Below are 22,263 nucleotides of genomic sequence, written 5' to 3'. Positions count from 1 at the left end.
TTTTAACCCCAAAGAATCCTTACCAATACAAAAAAAAAAACAAAGTTCAATTAATTATTGTGTATTATAATAATGGGATCCAATTATGCTTAGCTGTTAATACTTTGCACAAATTCACCGCTTCTTTATTTCTTATTGGCAAAGCGCAAATAGGAAAGTAAATTAAAGTCATAGGATTTTCATAATAACTTAGATTTTTGTTTTAATGATCACATTTACATAGGACAACGAATATAAATTAATTACTTTACGAATGCAACATAATTTTCTTTCTAATATAGCAACACAGCTTTCAAAAACAATGTAATGGTCTAAAATTATCAATATTTTTTACCTGTTTTTTCTTGCGCATTGACATTTTAACAGAGACCTTTGTTATCAACATTTTATTACAAACAATAATAACAAGAGAAATGTTGATCATAAGTCACAGAAGTTATTCAAAACAATATTTATATTTAGGTGGTTCAAAAAGTATTTACTTGACAGTCTCTGTTAAATTGCCATCACACCGTAAAATGACAGTTCTATTTTTAAAATTATTGTGCTAGAAGATAAGGAGCAGGCGAGACGATGTTTTAAATAAATAATATCCTCACGAGTTTTCTCCTAATTTTGAGGCAAATAAATACATAATAGGATGTTAAATGCAGCGTCATAAAATTGAGCAGCAAGAAGTATCTGTGTAATAATAACATGATTGCGAGGAAAGACATACTAATAACGCGTCCAGGTTGTTACAATCTTATCTAAAAAAAAAACATCATTCAGTTGTACAGTCATGTATCCACTTTAGAACCCTGTCGCACTATCATATTTGACATTTTAATGAGGCTTACGGTTTAATTTGTTAAAAAGTTAATGTGACATGGTATCAAAGTGTATACATATTAGTACTCGTTACCGTACCAGTGTTGTGCAAAAATCGGACTGTTTGTCGACATCGATTGATCGCAATCGCAATATATACGGACGCACCGTTAAGTGTAATGAAAACACACAGAAATAGGCATATATCTGCCACATTAAGATCAACTGAAGTGGGTTTTGTTCGCTTATGGTAAATTGACTTCTTAATAATGTTGCCCAACTATCGACAGCTTGACAATCGATATTTAACCCTGAAAATAATCTTAAACTATCGATAGCTCATTTATATCAATATTAGTCCTGATTCCTGCAGACACCTAATTTTATTTTAAGTTATACCTGTCATTTTCGTATCCCCCGAAAAGGAAAGGGACGGATGATTGACAACTGCTAATTTAGAAATGAATGAGTGAATGAACGAATGACCCAGGCGAATAAAATGGGCAAATCGCTGATATGCAACCCGTTTGAAGTGTGCTGTCGGGCTACTGGCCGATGTAAAATTTCGAGAGGATTGTTTAAATTTCTGCCTAAAATTGACATCTATAAATTTGATGCCTGTCGATTACTCGTCCCTTTCCTTATTGGCGGATAAGAAAATGACAGGTATAACTTCAAATAAAATTAGATGGAGTGAACTGGAATCGACACCACTATCGTTTCAAAGTAATACTATCGATCTAGTATTACTATCGATAGCCTCTCGATTCTATTGGTTTTTTTTAAACTATCGAAGTCTATCGATAGGCAACACTATTTCTTGATTTTTTTTACCAACATAATTTTAGCTACCGAATCACTTTCATTACTACATTACTTTATCTATATTTATTACAAGATAATAGCAAATCTATTTAGGAAACAAAATGTATATTTTCATATCATATATTTATATACAAGTTATGATCAACTACAAAAAAATTGTTGTTTAAAAATGGCACAAAAACTCTATTGATTTGTTCATAAAGTAGACGTTTCAAGATTCGAAAATTAGTCATTTTTTGACGGAATTTGGCGGAAGCCAGAACAAAAAAAATGTTCTCTCCAAATCATGAAACGCCTGTAAAATGGACATTATAAGGCACCTATTTGAGTACATTACGTACAAGGAAAACGGACATTTTCATTATAATAAATCCCTTAACTTTAACGAGAAAACTAAATTAATATGATTTACGTGATTATAAATAAAAGGTTTGTGAAAAAATTGTATCTACGATTAAAAAAAAGTTAAAAAAGATGCATTGCACTATAAGAACTTAGTCTAAAAAATAAGGAATGTAAAGCAGAGATACATAAAACGTTAGCGAGCAATTTGCTAAATAACTCATAACTCAAATTCTATCAGTCGATTAAAAAACACAGCTTAGTTTTAAATTGTACTATTTTGACTGATTCAATTGAGGTGCGCGTACTTAGTTCATCTTGCGATGGAAGTTCCTCTGACTACCACATTTGGAATATAATCATGAGCTTATGTTATTCTCATCTACACCTGTTTCCGTTTTAGTGAAAAAGGGTCCATTGTCGAAAGTCTACCTTAACTTGTCGAAAAGGCAACAATTTTTTTCTAGAATCAGTCTCATTATAAAAGTTTATTTTTATAATAATTGTTTGAGTGCTCGAAATAGCAAATATTATAAAGGACATTAAAGCATTTGTCAAACACTACCTATGGCACTAGACATAAATGCAAATGATCGAAAGGAATAGCAAAGGCAAAAGTGAGCAGCTTCGACACGTCTTGTGTTTACACTAAAATATATTTCTTGATCTTTGTGTTATTGTCCAAATAGTCCAAATATAATATCGTAGTCGTCTTAAAAACATGGTAGAAAGAGATAGCAATCTCAAGATATCTTTTCTCTTATAGTATATTTCGTGGCTGACTTTGCTAACTGACGTATCTGTAATGATACTTCAGTTTGCGACTTCAGCGACGATTTGTGCATAATACTTTAATTTTTTCATACCAATAATTGAATAAATTCATAATTCATACTCTATTCAGTGTAATATGATGATCGCTGCGAGAACAGGACAGAATATACGTTACAGCCAAATGCAAAAGAAACATCATATTATCATGTTACAGCCATCATCACATCGTAATAGAGTATAAGTACAGTCGTAAAAATATACTTTGCAAAATTCCTTTCTTTTAAGACAAATTAATTTTATCTACAACTTAATTAGTAATATTTTTGGTAAAATCTCATCACATAAGGGTTTTCTTGATCAAGACGTGTTTTCTTATTAATAGCTTTACGCGTATAGAAATTATGATGGATTTTGAAAATACATTTCAATATGTAAATGGTCAGATTATAAAATCTCTAGGACATTACCTACATGTATATTATGTTGTTAGTCGCCACGTCTTTAAATCTATTAAACAAATCCTTAAATTTTGCAGTCTTCTTTGATTGTGTGACTATATAGACATTACTTTTAACAGGGTTCCAAAATAACCGGTAAAAGCGGACCAAAAATATACGCCTAGTAGTTTCTATCATAATACTCGTTAAATAGAACGAACGGAAAACATCCTTTCCCATTTGTTAGATTAGTATGACGAACGAGAATAAAGTCTCACTAGGTCGATTGATCGGTCGTACGATCGGACGCACGGGAAAACCCCTTTTCCGTTTGTTAGATTAGCATGACGAACAAGAATAAAGTCTCACTAGGTCGATTGACCGGTCGTACGATCGGACAAATGGGAAACATCCTAAAAACTCGATTAGTTTTATATCTTCGGTCAGACTCTAATTACAATAAACATCGACATATCGGTCATTTATCAACATTTCGATAATACATCAATTTGTAACAAATGTACTTCAGCGATAATCTAACCCTGATAAATATCTATTGTCACATCGCTACCTTGTCACAAAAAAATAATAATCTTATACTATAGAGATAACACCACTTTCTGTAAAAAAAAAACACAAAACAATGTCTGTACTTTTCGGACTAACAGTTGACTAGCAGATAGCTACTAAATGAAATAACATTTATATCTTATACACTAAATATAATATCGTCGCTTTATAGTAAAACCTACGTAAACGCCTTTTCGAAAAAACACATTCGGATGAGATTTTTGTTAACAAAACCTAGATGCAGACAAGCTAGCTTCAATCCAGAAAAAAATATATTTATTTGCAAGTAAACAATTGTTAGATAGAAAATAATCGATCAACCTAATATCGACTGATACATCACTATGTTAATGAACGTCACAGTCACAACTCTAGTTTACGTACCTACTTTTTGACAGATCAAACTTTTACCGCGCATTGAGACGATTGTAAAATGTCATTTTATTGAAATATTTAAACTAATTGCTGTGAACTGGTTAAAATGGCCACATCGAAGGAATTCATCTAAGAAAGCAATATTGCAATTTGATATGCGTAGTAAGTGCGCAATGCAAACAAATGTCAAATATATGCACAACGATAGATAGAGTAGGTACAAATTGCTATCCTGTGGTTCTACTACAATGGCGGACCAGACACTTTGTATACCACAACAGGACATAATATGGAAATTATGCAGTAAAATTTAAATCGGCGACTTTTTGGTATGGCGACCTTTTATTATCCTTTTTTGGACTTGTCCTAATATACTTTATAAATTTAATGAATGAATGACCTTAGTTTACTTTGAGCTGTTGTAGCTTAGTTGGAAAAACGCTTGGCTCTCATTGTGGGCTCGCAGGTTCAAATCTAGCGCGGCCTAAACCAATGAGTTTAGATTTTGATTTCGAATTCATATTTAGATCTTAAATAATTATCATGTGCTTAGCGGTGAAGGACAACATCCTGAGGAAACCTACATTATAACCGAAAATATGTTTTCTGAGGTATGTGACTTAAACTGTAATTGGACAGGCAGTCGCTTCTGTAAAAAACTGGACCTGTCAAATCTGCAGGTTAAGTTAAAACGGTATAATTTCCAGTCCTATGAAACGTAAAATAGTGATGACTATGACGTTAGGGTGCCATATTTGTCATTAAGATAAGTATAATGAAAGATTATACATGCCTGTGGCAATAGTCATAAAAAAATAAGTATCCAAACGTTCGTTTGTTGCGCTTAAATTGTCTGGTGCGCCATTGAATATAACGTTGACACAGCAATAACAAACGATCTATCGTTGACTAATCAATAAAGTAATATTTAACATTAAAAATTGTCATTAATCATAATTTGTTCACTTCACTCTCAACGTCAAATATTACTTCATTCGATTCTGAATATTTGCACCAGATTATGTCCTATGATTGGTTCCCTGGCGTTGCGGGGGCTGGAGATCGACTGAAAATTCTACGGAACGGTAACTTACAATAGTTGGAGCTTGGAAGGAACGGATTGGGGCTACCCTCCCTCTTCACATCTGGTAGTAAAAACACCACGCTTAATGCAATAATCGCATGCCAAATAGAATGTATAATTTTGTAATTTTGTTCAGTTTGCAAGAACGCGTAGCAGATTAAGCCGACAGACACGAGCGCTATACCGAACGGCAAATGTCTGGTGTAATACGACCTGTGGTAGCTCATACTGCGCGTCTTTCTGTAGTCCAGAAACCAGGACAGCAGGAGTACGAACACTCCTACTGCTACCGGGAGCATAAACGCAACAAAGGAGTGCATGTTCCAAGTGGTCAGAAGTGCTATGACGATAGCTCCTATGAGCTGAAAGGACGACCTCAGTTTGTCTCCAATAACGCTCATGGCGAGGAGTGTCACCCAGAAAGACATGATACCGCAGTAGAAGTCGCCAAATTGGAGGATATTACCTCTGGTGATGCAGTAGGCTACTTGCGCAGGCGCGTCGCACGCATGGTAGAAGGTTGAAAAGACCATGGTAAAGGCATACATCATGGCTTCGGTGTAGTAGAGGCGGATGATGGCGACGTATATGGAGATGAAGAAGAGAAGGTTGCTCAGTGTCAGGAGCAGCACGGCGATCAACATGTACATCCTGCTGTCCATCCTTGAGTCGTCTGAGCAGTCCCAACCTGGAATTATACAAGAAAAAATACTTATAAAGGTGTCATTCCGATCTAGTCAAGTCAAGTCCGATGCGATGCTTTACTATGTTTCTTGAAAAGCATCATGCATTTATATACATAATTATTTTTATGGAAACTTTGGTGGACTCATTTTATAAATACTTGGCGCATTCTTTAGTAAATTGACTACAATTTTGCTATGTAACAAATTGAAATCTCACCTCCGTATCCGGCGGAACACGAACAAAATGACATAACCAGTCCTCCAAACGTGTTCAGCAGACAATTGCCATGATTACTGCACCGCCCGTTCAAGCAAGACGTCGACGATATCGACAGCACCAGGGTAGCATTACAATTAGTCTCTCCTTCTCTTGTGTAGTTCGTAAACTCCCCAGAAAGATTCTCCCCTTCTTTGTCAGCCGCTTCAGCATCCACGTAATACTTGGTCCCGTTATGTGAGGTTCTACAAGGACACACTACTTCGTCGCAGAAAAGTCTTGACGTCAAATACCACGTCCCGCTATCAGGATACGGAATAATAGTTTTCTCATAAATAGACTCTGAATCCGTACTGTTTAGGACGAAGAGCGCAGGTTTAACTTTATCATTGTACTTACAATGGCCAGTTTCTAAAGGTATACTGGTGTGACCGATGTCTAAACAAATGACGGCTCTATAGAACTGGTTTTCCTGCGTGAAGCCAAGTAAAGCACCTTTTTTCATCTCCCTTCTGTATCCCATGTAGTATTTCAAGCTCATTAGCAAACTTGCTTCTATCGCTAGGTTGCCTCCAATATCAATAAACTGGTTTACTTTGAACCTTACTGATTTAATTTCGTTGGAAGTAATGTTGATAAGACTTGTTGCATCTTGAACGTCTGTTGTGGGCAGTCCGTATTCGAATGTAAAGAATCGACCTTTGTCATCTCTCATAAGATCCAGAACGGTATGGTTGTCAGTTTCTTCGATATCCGTTCTGTAGTAGTATGACTCACAATCGGCGTATTTGGAAGTGTTCTGAATTGGTTCCACTTGGATGTAATGCCAGGAGATTGGATTTGGGATGAACGTTATTGTTTGAATGTTGTTGAGTTTCGGATCGAACGCGCAGGTTATCAGATACTCCTCCTCTGTTGGTAAAGAAAGCGCTTGTACTCTGAAGAGGATGTTGCTACTATTGCTTGTGTTGGTGACGGTTATGTTGAAGCTGATGGGGGAAGCGTTGTCAAGAGACATGCATTTGAAGTTGGCTGGTATGTCAGCACTGTCGATGGTGAGGCCGCTGTAACAGTCAATGAGTTCGATCTCGTCTTCACGCTTCACTTGCAAGTCTGTGTACAGTATCGTGTTGCAGTCTGCTACTAAGCCTGGAATAATAAAAATGACCATTATTACCGCAGTTATCGAGGACAGAAGAGGCAAGATGATTGGACACTTAATAAGACACGGCGAATTTAATAAAAACATCATAGAAGGGACATATACAAGGCAAGAGAGGAAGGGGAAGACCAAGTGTTGGCAATTTCAAAAAAGGAACGTTACGTCACTTTTTAAGAGAAAAACGTTTTGGCGGGTGTTCCGTCTGGGACTACGAAGAGAAAAACAAGTGAAGACGATTATTGTCGAGAGAAGCAAAACACTGAAAGACTAGTTGCTGTATTCTTTTGTATAATATTTCTTATTATAATTTGTAGTAATAATATTTGGTTTCTGTAATAAGAGTGATATTTGTAGTACTCAACATTTACTGATTAAAACTGGGTATGTTACTAATATTTACTAATATTTACTACGTTTTATTGTAGAGTTTGCTGACACAAGAAGAGCTTACATTTTAACAGATTAAAACAATTCGTCTAAAAAAGCAATATTGCAATTTGACATTTGCGCATATATAAGTAAGCGCGCAATACAAATAAATGTCAAGTAGCAATATTGCTTTCTTAAATGAATTGCTTGGATGTGGCCATTTTAACCCCCCAGGTCTGATCAAGGCGGTCATTGATCTCACCCACACGAGAGAAGACTGTTTGTTCATGTGTGTATTTATGCACGAATAAAATCGTTTCAAACTACACGCTCGGTTGGATCCATCAGTGCTGGTACGAGATAAATGAACGCAATGATTTAAAGGCTTGCATCCGGCAAATATGCTCCGCTCTGTATAGGCGCATAAAGGCGGTCTCACACCGGGAGCAATCTTATACAGGGTGTTAGTTTTTTTTTGATGTAGTTATTGCCATATGTAAATCCTGTTCTCCATGTTCTACATACGCTTATGTAATCCGAATTGTTACTTTATACAGGGTGTTGTGAGATATCGTAACGAATACTGAGGGGGATGATTCAGACCATAAATCTGAGTTGACATCGAGATGAATTTTCCGTCGCAAAAGTATGGAACTGAAAATAATTAAAAAAAAAACACTGATATTTTCATGGATTTTCTGACAGGAAATTCCACTTCATAACAAGTCAGAATCACCCCTTCACTATTCGTTACGATGTCACTAACACCCTGTATAAATTACATCAGCATAATGTAGAACATGCACTAGTTATGTACAGTTCACGAGCATTAATATGTATACACTTTGGTACCATGTCACATTAACTTTTTTGACAAATTGAACTGTAAGTCTCACTAAATGTCAAATATGTTAGTGCGACAGAGTCCTAAAGTGGGTACATTATATTGCTCATGACTGTACAGTTCACAGCGCGCTTCTTTTTACGTCCCTTATTGTGGATTTGCTGTATATGGCAATACTTATCAATCTTATCTGGTTATCTTTTATTATTTTAATATTTTTTTATTTTCAGGCGTATGCCGCCGGTGGGGGACCGCCTTAAGTGATTGTGAGAGGTGAACAACCGAAATGACAGTTGCAGTAGCCATGACTTTATATCAACCGCTAGGTAGCCGGCTAACCAATGAGGAAGTTACCAAATTAGGTATACACATCTAACTACAATAAAAATCACGAGACAAGTAAATTACCGTAGCTTAAGCAAGCCTCTGTGGTCCAGTGGTTGAGCGTTGGGCTCACGATCCGGAGGTCCCGGGTTCGAATCCGGACATATCACAAAAACCACTTTCTGATCCCTAGTTTGGTTACGACTTTACAGGCTGATCACCTGATTGTCCAAAAAGTAAGATGATTCGTCCTTCGGAAGGCACGTTAAGCTACTACTTACTGATGTAAGTAAATAGTCGTTACATGAGCCATGTCAGAGCCTTTGGCGGCTCAATAATAACCCTGACACCAGAGTTGATGAGGTTGGGAATTCACCTCACAACCCACACGATAGAAGTAAATTTCGTATTTATAGTGTAAACCACGTAACCACTTTTTTGAAAAACACATCCAGATGTAAGTAGATATTTTTTATTAACAAAACTAAGACATAGAAAACATAGACAAGCTAAGTAGTTTTGATCCATGTAATAATTTGTATTGACAATTTATTTTTCGATTTTCGTCAAAAGAAATCACTCTATTATATTGAGGTAGGTGTACCTAATTAAATATATGTAAAGGAGATCATCGGCTCTCCATACTTTGGCCGGCCCAAATTCGAAAGTGCCGGCCAGAGAAAAAAAATGTGTCGAACCTTTCGAGTACATTGCTGTGAACATTTTTTACTATGACACCAAACGTGTATGACCATTAGTTTGGCTTTAATTGGATTTTAAAAATCTCGATTTTTCATACATTTTGTAAAAAAAAATATTATGTCCGTTGGGAATAAAAGGGATACAGGCGTATTACAAAGGAGCGTTAGAACATTTATTAGTACGGCGCCAAACTTCTATGACCATTATTTTGACGTTTATTGGACTTTCCGTTTTGGTTAATATGTTAAAATGCCGGCCATCGAATTAAATACGTCAAATCTGTCTAATAGTTGCTTCTCAATATTTTTTAATATGACACCAAATATCTATGACCATTATTTTGACTTTTATTGGAATTTACGTTTTAGTTCAAATGTGAAAAGTGCCGACCACCAAAAATACCATGTTGAGAGTATCGAGTAGATGCCTGTTAACATTTTTTTCTATGGCGCCAAACGTGTATGACCATTAGTTTGCCTTTTATTGTATTTTAAAAATCTTGATTTCTTTTTTGTTTTGTTTAAAAATAAAGTGCTTTAGGCAAAACTTGCGGTACGGCGGATTACAAAGGACCTTTAGAACATTTAATAATCTAGCGCAAAACATTTTTGACCATTATTTTGACTTTTATTCGTCTCTCTTTCCGTTTTGGTTCAAATGGGAAAATGTCAGCCAGCGAAACAAAATAAGTCAAATCTTTTGGTAAACGACTTGAAACGTATTTTTGTACTATATTACTAAATATCGACTTTGGCTTTTATTAGACTTTTTAAAAAAATCTTTTTTTATATACCTTTTAACAATGACAATAAGCAGAGCTTTCCCTATGACTAGTTATTAGTCAGATAAATACTTTGTGTTTTTGTTTTGTTTGTTGTTAGGTGAACTTCTATATTAATACTATCTCATTTTAGATATGACGTTGGCTGTAGTTTTTGCATTCGACTCAAGGTTACGGCCTAAGTTTAGGTCGAATTATGGTATTGATTCATCTTGACCGTAGATGGTTACCACCCTCCAAAGATAAGCTTGCCATCTAGTGACGAAACTCGTATTTTGGCATGACGTCTGAAGTAGCTGTTAGGGAAGACAGGAGTTGGGCAGTTGTACTTTGCATGTATGCCGATCACAATGTCCTGGTGCTACTCGGCCGACATAGCACCGTACCTCACTTTTCTTTAAAAAAAATAAGCTTCTAAAGCATGTATCACCATCAGGTGAGATAGTGGTCAAACGAAAACCTATTTTTGATTAATAAAAATGTGTCCAAAGACGACCACGATATTACGCCTTTACCTGCATTATCGCCAGATAACACTTTTTCGCCAAAGTGTAGGTATCTATGAAAACTCCAGATTTTTGAGAAATCTAATTGAGTTCAAAATAGTGGTCATAGACGTTTAATGTCATAGTAATAAACATTCTGACGATCCTTTAAATAACGCGCCTGTCATATTTTATTTTATAACAAAATAAATCAAGAATCGAGATTTTAAAAATCCAACAACAGCCAAACTAATGGTCATACACGTTTATTGTCATACTGAATAATGTTTACAGGTATCTTCTCGATAGTTTTGACATGTGTTTTTGCTGACCGGCACTTTTCACTTAGAAACTAAAACTTAAAGTCCAATAAAAGCCAAAATAATGGTCATAGACGTTGGTGCCATAATAATAAATGGTCAAAGGGATAAGTTTTAACGGGATATACCAATATTGTTTCTTGGCCGGCACTTCACATTTTCACCAAAATGTATGAAAAATACAAGTTTATTTTTTAATTCGAATAAAAACAGAAATATTGACGCTACGGCTTTGGTGCCATAGTAATAAATGCTCAGATGGATAAGTTCTAAGGATATATACCATTATTGTTACTTGGCCGGCACTTTACATTTTCACCAAAAATGTATGAAAAATACAGTTCTTTTAATTCGAATAAAACCGAAGATATTGACCCTACAGCTTTGGTGCCATAGTAATAAATACTCAGACAGATAAGGTCTAACGGAATATAGCAAAATTATTTTTTGGCCGGCACTTTGACTTCTGGGCCGAAATCCGATGATCTCCTTTATACGATAAGATGCATTTTATTAGTAAAAAATTATCTCAAATTCTAGGTTAGTTCATGTTTAGTTTATGCTTAGGATAACTTATAAAAAATAAACTACAAAATTGGATGCTCGAAAATATGTTTTGTTCAGTTGAAGAATTAATTAAATCAAAAAAATAATATAGATATGTATGAATTTGGTAATTTTAATCACAATGTATTAGAATTGTTTTTTTTTTGATCATAGGCTAAATAGGTTAAAAGTTATTAATAATATAATATAACATTTGTGAAACCCGATTTAATGCGAAAAAATTTTGAATTTGATCGCGTGGAGTGGAAATCTGTTATTCGAGACCTACATCCCAAAAGGGGATAAAAGGATTAGAAGAAGAATAAGAACCTATCTTGTCTAATATGATGTTTAGTTACTAATAAAATCACATTTGAATGTGACTTTTCAAAATGGCGGTTACTTGGTTTTCACTAAACATGACGATACTACACGTTGAAGCGATTGACAACACGGTAATATAGAACAGGAAGTTGGCAATGACAATCATGATATTCACTCTTGGCGAGGTCAAACTGGCATGCACCAGATTGCTAGGACAAATTTACAAAGATCCCTTCTTTGCTGAGTGGTCAACGGTAAGGCGTCTCATAGTTGGCTGGTCGGGTGTAAATGGCCCAATGAAAGGGTTTTCATCTAGTATTCTGTATTAATGAAGATGTATTCGTATAAAGTTGGAGTCCTAAGGACAGTTGCGGACAGCGACACGCCGTAACACACAAATTATGTGTGCATATATAAACTCGAAGCCACAAAAGTTTAAATTTTTTTGCGAAATATAACCCACGTTTTCATACACGTATTAGGGGCCCCGTGGTCCAGTGGTTGAGCGCTGGGCTCACGATCCGGAGGTCCCGGGTTCGATTCCCGGTGGGGACATAACACAAAAAATACTTTGTGGTCCCTAGTTTGGCTAGGACATTGCTGGCTGATCACCAGATTGTCCGAAAGTAAGATGATCCGTGTTTGGGAAGGCACGTTAAGCCGTTGGTCCCGGTTACTACTTACTAATGTAGTAGATGAGTAAGTAGTCGTTATATGAGCCATGTCAAAGGCCTTTGGCGGCTCAATAGTAACCTTGACACCAGGGTTGATGAGGTTGGTAATCCACCTTACAACCCACACGATAGAAGAAGAAGATTATTTGTTTTATTGGGTTTTTAGAAAGTTTAGATACCTATATTACAAATATGTGCGTGTCTTCGCACGCTCCAGTAGGGCAGTGTTGCCATATAAAAAAACTTAGTGTTACCACTTATTTTAGTAAGAATCTAGTAAATTAATATTTTAATGTTCCCAACAATCCTGCCGGATGCTTCAAGGTCACGGGCGCGGTGAGTAGCATCGTGTACTCTAATAGCCAACTGGTGAGACTTAACCATGGTAACCACGATCTCGACCGTGTTGGTGGGGAGTAACCATGGTAACCTAATAACGTCGATTTTACCTATCTCGATGTGACCTTGAAGCATTGCTCTAAGTCTCTGAGTGGATTGGGTAGAAGAGACACCTCAAATTTTTTGATTGACAAATATAAGACCTTATAGCGGCAACTAAACTAAAGCGAACAGAGCCCCGTTAACTCATTATCATCAACATTTCGGAGACATTTCGCGTGGGACAACCAACCACAGAATTTGGTGTCAGATATTATTGCCAAAGGACACATAATTAGAATCAATCAGCTAGCTTAGTCTTCAGATAATGAAAGGCCAAGTACTCTAAATTAGCGGTTCTCAAAGTAGGTTCCGCGGAACCTATAGTAAAGTCAGCAACAATATTTTTATTCAATAGGTAAGCAACATACGTAGTTACACTTTAAAACTGGCGCTGGTGTGTCTGGATCGTAGTAAGTGTAATTTTGTCTCAGAGACCGCGGAATTACTACTTACTGCGATCCACAATCTACGATCCATAATCTACGATCCACCGTCTATGACCTACGATCCACGATCTATGATCCACGATCTACGATCCACGATTTAAGATCCACGACGAATTGAATGTGTTCCTCTAGTTATTAAATAGCTTGTAATGTATACCCTCATTGGTTTTTAAAAGATGTGTTGCTGTGGCAGTTTCTTGTCATTTCTTCTCCTCAGCCATAACACCTTGCGAAATGACGTAAATTCAAAAATGTTACATTGACCTTCAACAAGTTTATCCATGATAATTACGTTGAATAAATGATTCTGATTTCTGATCTAAGGTCCACGATCTACGATCGGGTGTAGACCCGAAATAGGCGAGACGTTATGTATGATACTATACTGGAGCCACTAACCTTGCTGTTCAACTTTCTGCGTCCTCGGATCCTCCCATTTGATGTAAACCAACGCATACCAATTCCCCGGCCTTGGGTTTTTTATAGAATGTGTTCTGTTTTTGCCGTCTGAGTATATTTCTATAGTATGTATCTTGTCTCTCGATGCCGGGTCTAGGAAGTCTTTGGGGAAGTCGTAGCCGTCAGGGTTGACCGCTGGATACGACGCTCTTTTTATGTTTATGACCACATCTTGGGGTTCACAGGAACCTGTTAAGAAAAACGAGATTTAGTTAGAAATCTTCTAGTAAGATACTAGCGGTCAAAGAAACCACATTAAAACAATGGGAAACTTTCCAGGCTATTTTATTTTTTAATATAGATGGCACTGCAAAGATTTTCCTTGGTTTATCCTAATTTCATGGATTACAGGCATTATGCATCTTTTATCTTCGTTTTTGGGTATAAATTATGAGCTTTGTTATTACACAAATACAAAACAAAGAGAAGCAATAAAGGTAGCAACATCATTCTATACTTAATATGATCAACATATAAAGCAACAATTATTTTTGTATACACCTCTGTCTGCCGCAGCCACTAGATTATATTTTTGAATAATTATGTACCCCGAGCAATGAAAACCTAATTAAATTATCACGTTAAATCTGAATAGCGACATTTATATATATTTTTTGGGGAAAGTAACCTGGGGGGTTAAAATGGCCACATCGAAGCAATTCATCTAAGAAAGCAATATTGCAATTTGACATTTGCGCATATAAAAGTAAGTGCGCAATGCAAACACATGTCAAAAACCAATATTGCTTTCCTAGATGAATTGCTTCGATGTGGCCATTTTAACGACCCTGGATAGTCCTTCATTTATGTACGAAAGCAATATTGCTATTTGACACTTACTTTTATCAATCAATCAATAATACTTTATTGCACAACGACATATACATACGAATAAAAACATAAGTACAATAGGTGGCCTTATTGCTAAATAGCAATTTCTGCCAGGCAACCTTAGGGTGAAAGAAGTTAATGCATTGGAGCACGGGCTAGTGCTATAAACATAATATAATGATACGAACAAAAAAATTTAAAATAGTAATAATTAAATAATAAATAATACATATATATATATATACACACATACATATATACAAATAGCCTATACAATATAAGGAGAATAAGAAAAACACTTCCAAGTTAAAAAGAAAAGCGCCTTCACTCTTATATGCGTGTTTTTTAGATGAATTGTTTCAATGTGGCGTTTTTAACTCCCCAGTACATAGATATGAATGATACATAATGTTTATCAACTATTTATTATCTTTAGCCAACTAGCACATGCTCGCGACTTCATTACGAGGTTACACTAATAAATAACTTCGTAAATGTTGTAACCTATACAATACAATACAAAAACTCTTTTTATTGCACTTAAATCACATTAAAAATAACCTACCTATTTTATGATATTCTATCTGGACCTAAATTGTTACAATGAAAGTCCAACTGTATTAATTTTGATACTACATTTGATCCTTAATAACCGGTGACTATACTTTTTTTTAATATTTGTTATGTTGGTGGGTACCTATAGAAAACACATAGGTAGGTAGGTACGTAATTTTGTTTATCATAGGTACCTAAAGTACCTATGATATTCCGTCTCGTTACATCCGCACCCAGCGGGCTTAGCACCGTAAGCGTGCGACTCTTTCTCGCCTCGACATATGTCACCCGTCACTCTCTCGCAATACTGCATAGAAAAAGACAGATGATCTCTGTCGCGGCGAGAAAGAGTCGCGTGCTTACGGTGCTAAGTCCGCCGTTGTCCTGTCGTGTATTTCTTCATTACATGATAATGGCAGAATTGTGATCACACAAAAGCCATTATCAAGAATAATGGACTACGTTCCTCAAAAACAATATAGATGGCGCTGTGTACAGCAAAAACTGGAGCTTTTCCTTCGTTTAACCTTCTAATTTCATAGATAACAGAATTATGCATGTTTTATCTTTGTTTTCAAGTCAAGGAATTGGCCTTTGATAGACTGGAAAACTGGAATGGAAAATGCTGCACCGACAAGAGCGTGGCTCTTAATTCGACCATGAGATCTTTGTTTTTGGGTATAAATGATGGACCTTTTTATTACACCCATGCACAATTACATCTTTCACCCATTATTATTTTGATCAAAATGAAGACAAGCAATATGCGCTCAGGGTGCTGTTGGGGCTGCCGCGTTTTTGCAGCGCATCTTTAATGTTTGCTGAGACGCAGACGGATTGTTTCTTTGCAACAGTAAGGAAACGTTCCGCCTCAATGATGCGTCGCTTGGAAGCCAGCTCCAACGGCATCCTGGGTGTGTGGGCCGACCGCTGGGAGTCGCCATTGATGGCGCGATGGTTGCGACTACACGCACACATACTTCCTCCGGCTAGACGACTCTAATTTACATAATTTGTTTTCATAAATAAATATTAGTCTACTAACATTAGGATTAAGTACTATGTTACTAACATCTATGGACAATAGTCTGATAATAAAGATTTTGAATTTGAATTTTGCTACCTATATAGGTAGTAAGATAATTTTATACATAATGTGATATAAACGTCAAGCATCAATTATAAATTATTATTAGATTTTTTTTTGGCGGCTCAGTATAATAACCCTGACACCAGGGATGATGAGGTTGGTATTCCACCTCACAACCCACTCGACAAGAATAATTATTTTTATACATATATGCTTCTGCCATTACATTGCATTTTAGTATAATTATGTACCCTTGTAAATTCAAATTCAAAAATATATTATTCAGTACCTAGGTAACATACTTAGTTACACTTTGAATCGTCAATTTTTTACGTAACGAACGTCTCATCCACCTAAAACTACTGCAGCTTCTCACAACCTGTATAGCCGGGGAATAGGTATTATAGGTTATTAATTTAAGTGTGTTTAGGTGTATGGATGTGAAACTTGGACACTGACACAGAAGGACAGAGAGAGACTCGAGGCCTTTGAAATGTGGTGTTGGAGGAGGATGGAAAGAATAAGTTGGACAGAAAGGGTTACAAATGAGGAAGTGCTAGTAAGAGTAAGGGAAAAGAGACAAATACTGAGAATTATTGAGGACAGAAGAGGCAAGATGATTGGACACCTAATAAGACACGACGAATTCATTAAAAACATCATAGAAGGAAAGCTAGAAGGAAAGAGAGGAAGGGGAAGACCAAGAAGAGCTTACATGGAACAGATTAAAGAAAAGGTTAACGTCGTGTCTTATAGGGAAGTCAAGGAAGTGGCCTTTGATAGACTGGAATGGAAAATGCTACACCGACAAGAGCGTGGCTCTTAAATTGATGATGATGATGAATTTAAGTGTAAAGTTCCTAAAGAGTAGATTTAAGATATGTTAGTTATAGATTCCTTTTTTATTGTTATTATTTTCAAGTAATCGGCAACTAGTTGCCCTTATTGTATGCTGTGCCCTAGCAGGGCGTCACATGTACGCATATTTATTACAACACCTTGTATAACTTGTGAGTTGCAATAAACTTCTATTCTATTCTATTCTAAAGAAGCTGCAAGAAAAACCTCGGCACAGGGCTGTAGACGTCCTTTAATCGCGTTAAAGCTGTACAACGCCATCTACAGTTTTTGGTGAATGTAGCCCGAAAAGACAATCATTGAATTTGAAGTTGTTTACCTAGATGAAACAGATAATGGCCCCGATTCCTGCAGACACCGCCTAATTTTATTTTAGGTTATATCCGTCATTTTCATAACCGTCGAAAAGGAAAGGGACGGATGATTCACAGCTCTTAATTTTAGGAAGAATGAGTAAATGAATGAATAACCCGGGCGAATCAAAAAGGTACGTCGCTGGTATGCAATCCGTTTGACGTGCTGTCTACTTAACTGTGTCGGGTTATTGACTGATGTAAAATTTTTAGACGGTTGGTTTAGATTTGTGCTTAAAATTGACGTGTGTTCCATAAATTTTATGCTTGTCGATTACCCGTCCCTTTCCTTTTCGGCGGATAAGAAAATAAAAGATATAACTTAAAATAAAATAAGATGGTATTTACAGGAATTAGCACCAATAAGGGAACAATCATTAGTCATCATTAGTTATTTCCTACAATACCTACCTATCATATCAATATAAGTGACGATGATGGATTATTTCTCGTAACAAATAAAAGATTGGTATGCAGTTATTTTAGAATTAATTTACCTTGAAAGTAAATAAATGAGCATCTGCCCAGCATTACCCTGTTTCTCACAGGGTCCGCTTACTTAACCTGAAGATTTGACCGGTCCGGTTTTTTACAGAAGCGACTGCCTGACTGACTTTCCAAACCGCGAAAAGAAAACAAGTCCAGGCTAGGTCACAAACCCCCGAAAATGCATTTCTCGGGAATGTGGGTTTCCACACGATGTTTTCCTTCACCGCCGAGCACGTGATAATCATATATGATCTAAAAATGAATTCGAAAACAAATTCGACAATCATTAGTTTAGGCCTGTGCTGGATTCGAACCTGCGACCTCAAAGTGAGAGGCAAGCGTTCTACCAACTGGCCTACCACGGCTTTACAAGGATGACCATGGTGATAAAATACTGCAGAGCGTATTTCGTTAGGTGATTACTACGTAGGTATAGAACGGTAAAACTCCGCCCCGCACCTATTCATAGCGGGCGTCGAGCTACATTTACCTCACCCCCTCTGGATCATACTTTAGTAACTAGTCTAATTGTAAGACCTGTAACTTTTACTTCAGCTCTGTTGCCGGGTTTGCATGACAACCGCGTAATGCAAGGTTGTGTGAAAGAGAGAGCGACGAGTGAGCGAGAGAGGAGAGAATTGCGGAATGACAGGGAAATGGCGGACGGTGGTTTTGTTTTTAAAGAGGACAACGTAGAAGACTATAAAAGGTTAAAAATAAACAAAGGTAAAGAAAGAATAATCGTTCCCTTCATGCCCTATCCCACAATTTTCTGTTTAGCACGAAGATAAATAATTAAAATGAACTTCACTGATATTGGCCCCGATTCTTGCAGACACCGCCTAATTTTATTTTAAGTTATATCCGTCATTTTCATATCCGTCGAAAAGGAAAGGGACGGATGATTCACAGCTCTTAATTTTAGGAAGAATGAGTAAATGAATGAATAACCCGGGCGAATCAAAAGGTACGTCGCTGGTATGCAATCCGTTTGACGTGCTGTCTACTTAACTGTGTCGGGTTATTGACGGATGTAAAATTTTTAGACGGTTGGTTTAGATTTGTGCTTAAAATTGACGTGTGTTCCATAAATTTTATGCTTGTCGATTACCCGTCCCTTTCCTTTTCGGCGGATAAGAAAATGACAGATATAACTTAAAATAAAATTAGATGGTATTTACAGGAATTAGCACCATTATTAATTAATTTTGTGGAGCAAAAATAAAACCACCATTTTTGTACATAGTTAAACAGGAAGTCACTTTTTTATAAACGATACGAGTGTTATCTACGTAGATGGACGTCAAACGGCTATTGGTCGAAGGCCTCGATATAATTCGCGCAGCGCGCGACGCGGTTACCGTACAGAGCCTACTGATGTACTTTATAAGTGACTGGGAAAAATGCACCACCTATATACATGCAGAATTGCACATAAACCTACGCAGAGTGTATAAGATCACCATTTATAAACACATTGTTTACGATATAAATAAAATATACTAGGTTATTTACTGGTGGTGAAGGTTTTGGCGGGAAGAAGAGAGGAATGGCGATTACTTCACCGACAAGAGCGCAGCTCTTAAATAGAGAGAGAGACAGAGAGAGAGAGAGAGGTAGATCGTGTACCAAACGTTGAAATAAAGACGCGCTGAAGTGGAGATGGGAAGGACACTTGGCAAGACGGGAAGACAACAGATGGACTAAAGCTGTTACTGAATGGTGGCCAAGAGATGGTATGCGATATCGACAGACCACCAGCCTGATGGTCTGATGACATTGTGAGATGCCGGGAAGCAATGGATGAGACTTGCGCAGGACCTGAAAGGATGGCGTGGAAGAGAGGAGGCCTGTACCCAGCAGTGGGTGGATAAAGCTGTGTCTAGATAGATAGCAGATAAGTAATTTACTAGGTATGCAACCGTCTTAGATCTTCATCTTCGACGACCTCCGTGGTCCAGCGGTTAAGCGTTGGGCTCACGATTCGAGGCCACGGATTCGAATCCCGGTGGGGACGTACCACAAAAATTACTTTGTGATCCCTAGTTTAGTTAGGACATTACAGGCTGATCACCTGGTTGTCCTAAAGTCAGTTGATCCGTGCTTCGGAAGGCACTACTAACTGACGTAAGTACGTAGTCGTTACATAAGCCATGTCAGGCGCCTTTGGTGGCTCAACAATAACCCTGACACCAGGGTTAATGAGGTTGGTAATCCACTTCACAACCCACACGATTGAAGAAGAAGAACATAGTACGGCTATTGGTGAAACCCTTTGATATAATTCGCGCCGCGGAACCCATGTCGCAGAAGCCACAATCGCTGGTGCAAGTGTGTTCTGGGGTGGAGACCCTGTCTAAGGCAACGCAGTTTGGGTTGACCTCTGGCAAAATAGCGGGACAACTTGCAGAAGGTGGCTGGAAGCGCTTGGATACGTAAGGCTGAGGATAGGGCTTTGTGGCGCGCCTTGAGAGAGGCCTATGTCCAGCAGTGGGCTGCAATGGGCTGATGACGATGATAATGATGTCGTGGGCGTAAGATTGTGGTCACACGCATACCTATATTTTACTCATTGATATCTTCATAATTGATAGCATAACAAGAAATACTGCCTAACATGTACATACAAAATGGAACACTCATTAAGTAAAAAATGTATCAATGGCATATCTTGTCCTTGTTTAAATATAGATTTTCATTACAATATCTTATCTCCTTTTTATTCATAGGATTTGGCTTTGTGCAGCTTGTGCATTCGCCACAGACAAAGATAGGGAAACAAAATACTAAAAAAGAAAATTCAAGGAATGGAATTTAGAAAGGATCAGTAAGGTGAAGGATAACACAAATATAAATTTACAGGGAAGTCTATAAAAATAGTTAAAATAACATAATGTATAGATTTATAATCTTATCCAATTATCAGTAAACAAAGTATTTTTGTCTATGATAAACCGGCCATTAATCATACAGTCTAAATATAGAACATAATATTCAACAAAAAGTTTAGATAAAAAAAATTGGGTGGCTTAAATTAATTGCATCCTGTTTTTGCAACAATATTTTTGTAAAAAATATTTTTGGAATAATTCTTAAAGATTCTTAAGGACTGTAAAAATACAGTAAGTTATTATTTAAAAAAATATATTCTAATGCATGGCAAATATTTCTGCAGTTAAAAAAGCAAGTGCTTAAAAAGCTGTGTGAAGTGAGGAACCTACCAATGTTATTCAAGTGAAGTTCTTCTGACTGGAATGTGAAGCGAGCGTCCGTGACATCCCTCATGATGGGGTAGAATATAACAGATACAGTGCGATAACTTCTAAACATATGTACATCTGTGGCGATCTGCCGCGTAACCAGGTGGTAGCCATCTAGCAGGACTGTACGCGTCTTCGTCAGCTGCTCGAGTACTGTCCTCCTCTTCGACTCCAGCTCCGACTCTTTGTCGCTAACACTCGCGACGCTATATACACACAACAGCAGAAAATAAACTCTCATCCCGTCTGCCGCCTACCTGCTGCCCGTAAACACCAAAAGTAGCACTCAATTGTAAAATTTCTAATACTAAACTATACTAAACAAAAATACTCATAATTGATTTTCTGGTCATGTTTTATCTTATCGTGTCGGTAATTTACGGACGGTATCAATCGACCGACCACCCCACAGCAACCTGCCCGTTCGTCTCACTGGTAACGTCAATGTCAGTTTGACAATCATATTTATGACAATGACAACCAACATATCGTTCAGAAATTGAGTCATTCGGATACGCGTTATAATTTACGAAGAAATTGGAACTGTTCCTTAGAATATCCGAATTTCATTTTCAACAATGTTGCCAAGTTATATTTTTCCCAGTGCTAGAGGGAGATTTTACTTTTTGCTTTGCGTAACTTTTTTACGCAATTATGGATTTAAATTAAAAGAAAAACATATTCATAAGTAACTAATATCCTGAACCTTACGTTTGATATCGATTTGATCCTAATATAAAACAAACAAATAAAAATAAGTTAGTTATTAACAATTTTAGTGTTTTTGAATATAACATAGATTCCTGTTTTAAACTTTATTCAAAACTATA

The 22,263-nt window shown here is 36.8% G+C and overlaps 1 protein-coding gene across 1 annotated transcript; it reads right to left on the bottom strand.

Annotated features, from left to right (window-relative positions):
- Window positions 1–176: 176 nt before the first annotated feature.
- LOC126375248 (post-GPI attachment to proteins factor 6) lies at window positions 177–21,854 on the bottom strand. The gene is made up of 4 exons (XM_050022160.1): window positions 21,395–21,854; window positions 13,938–14,186; window positions 6,121–7,269; window positions 177–5,905 (listed from the first exon to the last, which is right to left on the bottom strand). The coding sequence occupies exons 1-4, from the start codon at window positions 21,672–21,674 to the stop codon at window positions 5,160–5,162; spliced, it is 2,424 nt and encodes an 807-aa protein (XP_049878117.1). The 5' UTR covers window positions 21,675–21,854; the 3' UTR covers window positions 177–5,159.
- Between the last annotated feature and the right edge of the window lie 409 nt (window positions 21,855–22,263).

Source organism: Pectinophora gossypiella, chromosome 18 (genome assembly GCF_024362695.1).
Source record: "Pectinophora gossypiella chromosome 18, ilPecGoss1.1, whole genome shotgun sequence".
Lineage (NCBI taxonomy): Eukaryota > Metazoa > Arthropoda > Insecta > Lepidoptera > Gelechiidae > Pectinophora > Pectinophora gossypiella.
This window is presented reverse-complemented; position numbering and strand designations above follow the sequence as displayed.